Raw genomic sequence first — 10441 nt, forward strand, 5'->3', positions numbered from 1 at the left:
TATTTCCCATTCTTGCTTGATGTACAGCTTAAGTTGTTCAACAGCCTCCGTTGTGGTATTTTAGGCTTCATAATGCGCCACACATTTTCAATGGGAGAAAGGTCTGGACTACAGGCAGGCCAGTCTAGTACCCGCGCTCTTTTACTATGAAGCCACGTTGTTGTAACACCTGGCTTGGCATTGTCTTTCTGAAATAAGCAGGGGCGTCCATGGTAACGTTGCTTGGATGGCAACATATGTCCCTCCAAAACCTGTATGTACCTTTCAGCATTAATGGCGCCTTCACAGAAGTGTAAGTTAGCCATGCCTTGGGCACTAATACACCCCCATACCATCACAGATGCTGGCTTTTACACTTTGCGCCTAGAACAATCCGGATGGTTCTTTTCCTCTTTGGTCCGGAGGACACGACGTCCACAGTTTCCAAAAACAATTTCAAATGTGGACTCGTCAGACCACAGAACACGTTTCCACTTTGTATCGGTCCATCTTAGATGAGCTCAGGCCCAGCGAAGCCGACGGCGTTTCTGGGTGTTGTTGATAAACGTTTTTCGCCTTGCATATGAGAGTTTTAACTTGCACTTACAGATGTAGCGACCAACTGTAGTTACTGACAGTGGGTTTCTGAAGTGTTCCTGAGCCCATGTGGTGATATCCTTTACACACTGATGTCGCTTGTTGATGCAGTACAACCTGAGGGATCGAAGGTCACGGGCTCAGCTGCTTAAGTGCAGTGATTTCTCCAGATTCTCTGAACCCTTTGATGATATTACGGACCGTAAATGGTGAAATCCCTAAATTCCTTGCAATAGCTGGTTGAGAAAGGTTTTTCTTAAACTGTTCAACAATTTGCTCACGCATTTGTTGACAAAGTGGTGACCCTCGCCCCATCCTTGTTTGTGAATGACTGAGCATTTAATGGAATCTACTTTTATACACAATCATGGCACCCACCTGTTCCCAATTTGCCTGTTCACCTGTGGGATGTTCCAAATAAGTGTTTGATGAGCATTCCTCAACTTTATCAGTATTTATTGCCACCCAACTTCTTTGTCATGTGTTGCTGGCATCAAATTCTAAATTTAATGATTATTTGCACAAAAAAAAAGTTTATCAGTTTGAACATCAAATATGTTGACTTTGTAGCATATTCAACTGAATATGGGTTGAAAATGATTTGCAAATCATTGTATTCCGTTTATATTTACATCTAACACAATTTCCCAACTCATATGGAAACTGAGATCATTGTTTTTGGTGCTAAAAAAGAAAGGTTTAAAGTCATCCAACACCTTCAATCACTGTCCCAGAAAACCTCAAATAAAGCCAGAAATCTTGGGGTTATTTTAGATTCTGATTTACATTTCGACAGTCACATCAAATCAGTAACAAAATCGGCCTACTATCACCTCAAAAATGTAACAAGACTTAGAGGGCTCATGTCAGCTCAAGACTTAGAAAAACTTGTACATGCCTTTATTACCAGTAGGCTAGACTATTGTAATGGTCTCCTTGCAGGTCTTCCCAAAAAAAAAACTGTCAGGCAGCTACAGCTTGTTGAGAACGCTGCTGCTAGAGTTCTAACAAAGAACAAAAAATGTGAGCACATTACATCAAATCTTAAATCCTTACATTGGCTCCCTGTACATCAGAGAATTGATTTAAAAATACTCTTGCTCACATATAAATCACTACATGGTCTAGGGCCGAAGTATATCACTGATATGCTCCCACTATATAAGCCCTCTAGATCACTAAGATCTTCTGTGACCAATCTGTTAGCGGTTCCCAGAGTAAACTCAAATCAAAGGAGAGCATCATTCAGTCACTATGCAACAAATAGCTGGAAAAAACTTCCTGAAGATGTCAGACTTTCCCCAACTCTGACTACTTTTAAAACTAGACTGAAAACTTTTATGATCACCTTAGCTTTCAGCTAAATCTTTTGATCTTTTAACTTTTAACGTCCGCACTGTTTTTATTTTTATTGTCTGCATTTTAATTTTGCTTTTATTTTCTTTCATTTCACTTTGTTGTCTGTGAAGCACTTTGAGTCTGCCTTGTGTATGAAAAGTGCTTTACAAATAAAGTTGCCTTGCCTTGCCTATGGAATCGGGGTTTGTACAACAACTTCCTTACTTAGTACTAAAAAGCAATAATTCTGAGGTTATTGAGGGAAGACTCTTAGTTGATGACTTACTGGTTGTATAATAAGGCCATGCAGAATAAAGCATTAATAAGTACTTAATAATGACTAATTAAGAGCCAATATGTTATTAATGTGCATGTTAATAAGCAACTAATTATTGGTGAATATGTTCCCTATCCAATTTTTGACTTCGGTATTTGTTAAATCCTGCAAATACACATAGTATATACACAGATATACACACAGGCGAAATAAAAAAAAATAAGTAAGTAAGTAAAAGGAGAAACATTTGTAAGGTAATACTTGCAGTATAAGTACTAATACACACAGATAATATTGATATTAAATAAACAATATTGGCTGTATGGGCTGTGTAATCGCAATTAGCTGTGTCAAAATAATTCAATAATACTGACTGTTCTGTAATACTATGGGGCATAGTTTTTAGTCCATTTAGGGATCCAGATGAATAAATAATTAGAATATATATTTTTTATTTTTTCAATTAATTTGAGGCATTTTTTTTTTCTAAAACCAAATCATGGTAAATACATTTAGTTTTTTAGTGCAAAATAACAATTTTAACATAATTAAAACTTCCAAACCGAAATCTGATAGGGATTTGAACACTGTTAAGACAAGCAGTAACAGTGGGCCTACATGGGAAATCTGCCATTATGTTCTTATCAGCAAAGGAGCGGGAAGGGGCTAGAAATATGTTTGCGGTACAATTTCATATGAAGCTCCCTGTCATTCATTAATTGGCATTTTACATGCGCTTCTTCACGCCATGACAGGGCTTCCCACTAGGGGTGTGGGAAAAAATCGATTTGAATTCGAATCGCGTTTCTCACGTTGTGCGATTCGGAATCGATTCTCATTTTTAAAAAATTGTTTTTAAAAAAAAAATATTTATTTAAATATATATTTTTTATTTTATTTTATTTTTTTTAAATTAATCAATCCAACAAAACAATACACAGCAATACCATAACAATGCAATCCAATTCCAAAAGCAAACCCGACCCAGCAACACTCAGAACTGCAATAAACAGAGCAATTGAGAGGAGACACAAACACGACACAGAATAAAACCAAAAGTAGTGAAACAAAAATGAATATTATCAACAACAGTATCAATATTAGTTACAATTTCAACATAGCAGTGATTAAAAATCCCTCATTGACATTGTCATTAGACATTTATAAAAAATTTAAAAAATGAACAATAGTGTCACAGTGGCTTACACTTGCATCGCATCTCATAAGCTTGACAACACACTGTGTCCAATATTTTCACAAAGATAAAATAAGTCATATTTTTGGTTCATTTAATAGTTAAAACAAATTTACATTATTGCAATCAGTTGATAAAACATTGTCCTTTACAATTATAAAAGCTTTTCACAAAAATCTACTACTCTGCTTGCATGTCAGCAGACTGGGGTAGATCCTGCTGAAATCATATGTATTGAATGAATAGAGAATCCTTTTGAATCGGGAAAAAAATCGTTTTTGAATCGAGAATCGTGTTAAATTGAAAAAAAAATCCATTTGAATCGGATCGTCACCCCAAGTATCGATTTTGAATCGAATCGTGGGACACCCAAAGATTCACAGCCCTACTTCCCACGGATCGCAGGGCCCTACACACAGTGAGGGAATCCCTTTCATTAAACGAATTTTACCTGAAAAAAAGCACAAATTTAAAACTTTGATAACCACAAAGTGCAGAGAACAAATCTGAATAACATATCACATTAATTACTCTGGAATGGACATTTGTTTGTTGAAAATGATAGCCCAAAAGATGTTGGTATTCTCCATACACTCCACTGCTGCATCTTATTACTGTATATTGTGAAAGTCTACCTAATTTGTAGCTCTGAGTGTAAATTACTATTGCATGTGTCTTTTTAAACTATGGATATAAGAGAAATTTCATAATTGACTATGGAGAACATTCATGTTAAACAAAATGTTATATTTGTTTCTATTATTTAAGTCAGGGGTGTCAAAAGTGTGGCCAGCAGACAAATCTTAGCAAATCTTTTAACAACGTGTGGAGGAAGCGGGATGTGCCAGGACTGGTTTCGAGATCAGCGACAGGTGCGTAGATGGTCCACCTGGGCCTGGTTATCTAATCACCTGTCGCTCTGTTAAAAGGCAGCAGCCGGGAGGACAGAGTGGTTGGAGTGGAGGGGAGCTGACGTGAGAGCGAGAGCAAGAAAGAACAAGAAAAAGACAATTGCTGAAAAACAGCCTGGGACATTTAAAAACAATAAAACAATATTGTACCCCCGAAACGGACTCTCATGGCGTTGATTAGGGGTCCGAAGAACCCCCTGGAGGGCAACCTCCACACAACACTTTATACACTTTAAAATCTACAACAAAAAAAGCACATACAAAGTGGAATAAAAGAGCAAATAGGCATAAAGTAACAAGAAAACCCTAAAAATTAAAAAAGCATGATTTTTTTTTCAATCTTTTTCAAATAAATTCCTGCTTCTCAAGTCCAATACCAATAACCAATTACCTTATAAATAACTACTATTTTTTTATGACGATTTAACTGTAGTTTGTGCGCATCTTCCTTTCTTTAGCAGCAGGCGTCTTTGTAGGTGTGATGCCTTCACAATGTGGAATATATACTGTATGGTTTTTTTGTCAATCGCTTTTTATTGACAGAGGTTATAGCCGTTTTCCATCCATGTTAGTGTAAAGACAGAAATGAAGAGCGGAACTAATGTGTAGTGAAGTAGTTGCCCGTAGGTCCCTTTTTAGGTGTGGGTATTTCCTCCCCCTCCCCTCAGAGGAAACTTGGGAAGCTTCAAGGATTGTTCGTGTCTTCACTCTTCTTAAACATTGCCTGTGTTTTCCAGGTTAGTAATGTTGTGAAATATCTCAAATGTAAACATTTGATAATTAAACACCCTACAATTCAAATGTAATATGGTTCAGCGACAGAGATTGATGTTTTAGTGCCTTTAGACTTTTAATACCACCGTGTGTTAGCATCTAGCTAGCTCTTCTGTGCGTGTGGGTCAGTTGAGAGCAGTTAACCTTTTTTATGCCAACCGAAGAGCACTGCAGTGTGTATATATAGTTCTGTGTTGTAGAGAAATACTCTTCTATCTCTATCTCACACCAGGTCATATTATTATCTGTGTAAATATGTTATTGTTGTTTCTTATATTTGTAAATAGATAATGAACTGAGTGATGTGGATACATTTTGTATGACTCCAAGTATACTTCCCAAGGACATTTCACGTCTAAATGATACTTCCCCATTTGTAAATGAGTCTATTACTCAAGATGTTTCTGTAACAACAATATATAGAAATGTGAATATACAGTAGTATATACCATTATAATAGCTATTGTGCTATGTAGAATATATGTTTTGAGAATGTAATATTGAATTTAGAGAATAATAATTATATTGTTATTGTGGATTATAGGAAATATATATAATGTGTAATAAAGAGAGGAAACTTGGGAAGCTTCAAGGATTGTTCGTGTCTTCACTCTTCTTAAACATTGCCAGGGGTTAGACTATGAACACAACCTTTTGTCTACTGAACTCACACGCCTGTGAGACCGGTAACAAATAGTGGGGGCTCGTCCGGGATCTCTCGTCCACTTAAGCGGAGGAGCTGATCCAGAGATATCAGAACCGTAAAACCAGGGTGACTGCAGCCTACAAGGGAGCCAGCAGGTGTCCACAGTGAGCAGGATTCCAGCATCACAGAGGGAGCCGTGCTGTTTAACCAGGGGCCACCAGCCATCCCGCGAGCACATCTGATTCAAAAAGATCACGTTGTAAAACTACTAAACTCTCCACCATGACAGGCGCGCGTAAGGAAATGGTGTGGAGTATCAAAAAGAACTTGTTTCGGCTCTCAAGTGCCGATCTTCACCAAGTAGCAAGGAGCATTGCAGCCGATGAACAAGACTTTGTCAAGACAAATGTAAGCGATGATGAGGGTGCCATGGACTTTATCATCACCTATCTTCAGTCCCCCGCCTTTCTGGAACTGGAAGATGAAGGTATGGGCAATTTGTTGATGCTGAATGATTTAATCCGTCAGATGATTTCCTGCGTTGCTGCTGATTTACCTGTAAATGTAGACAGTGATGTTGTACATGTTTCGCCTAGCGCCACCCCACTCACTGTAACTACAGGCACTTCATTACCATCATCATACCAACATTCCTACAACACAGTCACAAAGCTATATGCTAATAATGCTACTAACTTAAGCTGTGACACAACTTCACAGTCAGTAGGAGAACTTAGAAGAGTGTATGATGAGTTAGGTGAAAGGCTTAGACAGTATGAGGCTGAAGGTATTGCTCAACCCACTACACCCAACCTTGTAAGACCACATCAGATGACTGAGAGGTTAGTTCCCTTTAACGACCTCACCTATTTTCAGTGCCGAGAATTTAAAGTACATGGTGGACAAATTGCAGATCATACATCAGACATTAGCTACAACAATGTTTGCAAACAAATTAATGAAGGGGTTAAAGAGGGTTTTACAGGGCCAGAAGTAGTCAGAGGGGTTTTAAGGGTTGTTAAACCAGGCACTTTTCGAGACATGCTTGTAAACAAAGATGAAATTAGCATCCCTGAACTCAAGGGCTTCCTAAGGTCCCACCTAGGTGAAAAAGCAACCACCGAAATGTTCCAGGAGCTAATGTGTGCTCGACAAACTGAACATGAGTCACCCCGACAGTTCCTTTATCGCATGATTGGGCTAAAACAAAAATTGTTATTTCAGTCAAGGCAGGCTGGCACAGACGTTTCTTATGATCCAAAGACAATCCAGGAAGTGTTCCTCCACACAATTTACCAGGGGTTTGGAGCCAAATATGCTGACCTTCGGCAGAGACTGAGGCCCATCATTTCTAACCATCAAATAAGCGATGAAGAAATCCTCAGCCATGTCATGAAAATCATTAATGATGAAAATGAACACCTTCGTAGACTTGGTCAAACAACCCGTCAGAAAACAATACATGCTAACAGTGCCAAAGTGGACACAGAGGGCCATTGTTATGAACAAGGTAGAGATGCAACTGTAAATAGCACAAACACACAGACACTGGAGCAACTCAGTGACCAAGTCGCTAACCTGACACAACTGGTGACAACACTGATGGAACGGCAAGCGGTTAGCACCCATACCCCCGCACTGCCAATCCGACCACAAGCCCCGTCTAATTTTGTCTCACAGCCTCTAGTCAATCGACAGCCCCAACAACCCCCAGCTCAAAATCCAAGTCAAAGCAAGATAAGAACAGCTTTCTGCTGTAAATGCACTGAACAGAATGTGCCCGAGTGTAACCACTGTTTCACGTGTGGACAAGCTGGACACAGAGCAGTGGGGTGTTTGAAGCGGATTAAGTTTCAGTTAAACGAAATGCGGTCTCTGTCGAGGGACAGCCAGAGTCCAATGCACAACTCAAGTCCCCACCAATAAGCTTAGCCACTGAACTCGTAACACAAAGAACTAAAAGTGACAGAGGCAAAACAGAAATGGTTTCAGGCAATCGTACCCCAATTCCCGTAGCACCTTTGGTTGGTAATAAAAGTCTGTTGGATTGCCTAATAAGTGGCTATCCCGTAAGTGTCCTATTTGATTCAGGCTCCCAGGTGAGCATAATTGATCGTGATTGGGCAAATACACACATTCCTAACTATGCAGTAAGGCCACTCAAGGAACTTATTGAGGAGAACCTGGATGTTTATGCGGTAAATGGACAAGCAATCCCCTATGATGGGTGGGTTGAATTTACTGTTAATCCGGCAGGAAATGATAATCCAAACCTAACTATACAAGTCCCATTCCTAGTCAGCCAGTTGTCGCTATCCCAGCCACTTGTAGGTGCAAATGTGATTGAGGCAATCATCAAGAGATCGGAGTCATCTGGGGATGCAGCCGCCAGGGTTACCAGCCTCCTATGTCGCGCATTTAAGATGGAAGCAGATGAAATAAAAGCCATGGTAAACATTCTCCAGGTTCCCCATGAAGCAAACTGCGACCAAGTCACAGTGAGGGTAGGAAAAGATAACATCATCATCCCAGCTGGAAAAACTGTACATGTGTGGTGTAGAATACCGCAAAACTTCAACACCTCAGACCCACTAGTCCTGTATGAACCCATGGAGGAAAACACAGCTTTAAGACAGTTCAGTGTAGGAGAGGGTGTTTTAGAGATCTACAACAGTCAACGACCTTACATAAAAATACCTGTTCCCAACCATTCAAAACATGACATTATTTTACCAAAGAGAACTGCCATGGAGACTATACAACACATTGACAAAATTTTAGAGAAAGATACACCAGACACCCGGCAGACTGCACAGACAAATGCAAAATATAGTGCAACTGAGGTAAGGGCAGTCTCTTCAAAAAACCCTGTTGAGCATTGGTTGCCCCCTGTCGATCTCAACCACCTGAGTCTCGAACAACAAGAACTAGTGAAGAAAGTACTTTGTGAGGAGTCAGGTGCATTTTCCCGTACTAGTGATGACATCGGTTGCATCCCGTCCCTTCAAATGGAGGTCATAGTCAAAGATGACATTCCAGTTCAAAAGTCCTATGCATCAATCCCAAAACCCCTTTACAAAGAAGTAAAAGAGTACCTTCAAGAGCTTTTAGTGAAGGGATGGATTTTTAAGTCCCGGTCTCCTTATGCAGCCCCAGTCATATGTGTAAGAAAAAAAGATGGCACCTTACGGCTATGTATAGACTATAGGCTTCTGAATAATAAAACTGTACCTGACAGACACCCCTTGCCCAGGATCCAGGACCTCACTGACTCCCTGGGAGGTTACAACTGGTTCTCAATTCTCGATCAAGGAAAAGCTTACCATCAGGGCTTCATTGCCGAGGGGTCAAGATATCTGACGGCATTCACAACTCCTTGGGGTCTGTACGAATGGGTCAGGATCCCATTTGGACTATCAAATGCCCCAGCTGCATTCCAAAGGAGCATGGAGGAGATGCTCAGCGCCCTCCGAGACGAATGCTGCATCCCTTACCTCGACGATGTGCTGTGTTATGCCAAATCATTTGACGAGCACTTGGAGGTGCTGCGCAAAGTCCTCCAAGCTTTACAACGACATGGAGTGAAGTTAAAACCTGAGAAGTGTGAGTTATTTCGCAAAGAGGTCCGGTATGTTGGTCGACTAGTTTCAGCTGAAGGTGTGAGAGTTGATCCCAAAGACCTAGAAGCTGTCCAGGCACTGGCACAAAAGACACCACAGACAGTTGGAGATGTCAGGCAGTTAATGGCATTTTTGAGTTACTATCGGACATATGTGCAGGATTTCTCAAGAATAGCAAAACCTTTGTATGACCTGCTCCAGGTGAGGATCGACAACCAACAGCCTCATGCGCCACATGGAAAGAACAAGAGTGCCCAGCAGTCATCTCAAACGCCAGTGAACTGGTGTGAGGATCACCAAAGAGTCCTGGAAAGCCTAATTGACATGCTCACCAAACCCCCAGTACTGGCCTACCCCGATTTTGACAGCCCTTTTGTTCTCCACCCAGAAAGGCTTAGGAGCAGTTCTCTATCAGAAGCAAAATGGAAAGATGAGGATTATTGGATATGGTTCACGTACATTGACACCAGCAGAGCAGAATTACCATCTACATAGTGGGAAGCTTGAGTTTTTAGCCCTGAAGTGGGCAGTGTGTGATAAATGTAGGGATTATCTGTTTTACGCACCCCACTTCACGGTCTACACAGACAACAATCCTTTGACATATGTGCTTAGCACTGCCAAACTCAATGCTGTGGGTTACCGTTGGGTGGGTCAGCTGGCGGATTTCAATTTTGATATAAAATATAGACCCGGCAGAAGTAACATCGATGCAGACACTTTGTCTCGCTGCCCCTTGGATATTGGATCCTTAATAGATGAGTGTTCCGAAGAACTATCTCAAGAAGCGGTAGGTGCAATATGGGAAGGAGGTCGGCGAGGCCAACAAGGGGATGTAGCCTGGGTGGCAGCTCTTAACTTTATATCTGAGGAACAACCCCAAACAGAACCTCTGCCACAGATAAGTCATGACGAGTTGGTCAGAGAACAAAGGAAAGATGCAGGAGTTGGAAAAGTTATGGAACTTAAAGAGAAAGACATGACACTCACACAGGTGGACAAACTTAAAACTGACATAAACATCAGAAAACTGTTACGAGAATGGAATAGACTAGTTATAGAGGATGACCTTCTTTATAGGAAGACTAAAGAAAGAAGACAACT

At 40.5% G+C, this 10441-nt stretch overlaps 1 protein-coding gene across 1 annotated transcript in view; it reads left to right on the forward strand.

The window, feature by feature from the left end:
- Positions 1 to 4779: 4779 nt before the first annotated feature.
- The window catches only part of LOC133645661 (uncharacterized), a 6067-nt gene continuing 405 nt past the window's right edge, over positions 4780 to 10441 (forward strand). Inside the window, exons 1-2 of the mRNA XM_062040510.1 lie at positions 4780 to 5034; positions 5702 to 10441. The exon at positions 5702 to 10441 is cut by the window's right edge and continues 405 nt beyond it. Of these exons, the coding sequence (XP_061896494.1) occupies positions 7700 to 9832 (2133 nt within the window). The 5' untranslated portion in view covers positions 4780 to 5034; positions 5702 to 7699 and the 3' untranslated portion in view covers positions 9833 to 10441. The remainder of the gene's footprint in view (positions 5035 to 5701) is intronic.

Source organism: Entelurus aequoreus, linkage group LG03, assembly GCF_033978785.1.
Source record: "Entelurus aequoreus isolate RoL-2023_Sb linkage group LG03, RoL_Eaeq_v1.1, whole genome shotgun sequence".
Classification (NCBI taxonomy): Eukaryota; Metazoa; Chordata; class Actinopteri; order Syngnathiformes; family Syngnathidae; genus Entelurus; species Entelurus aequoreus.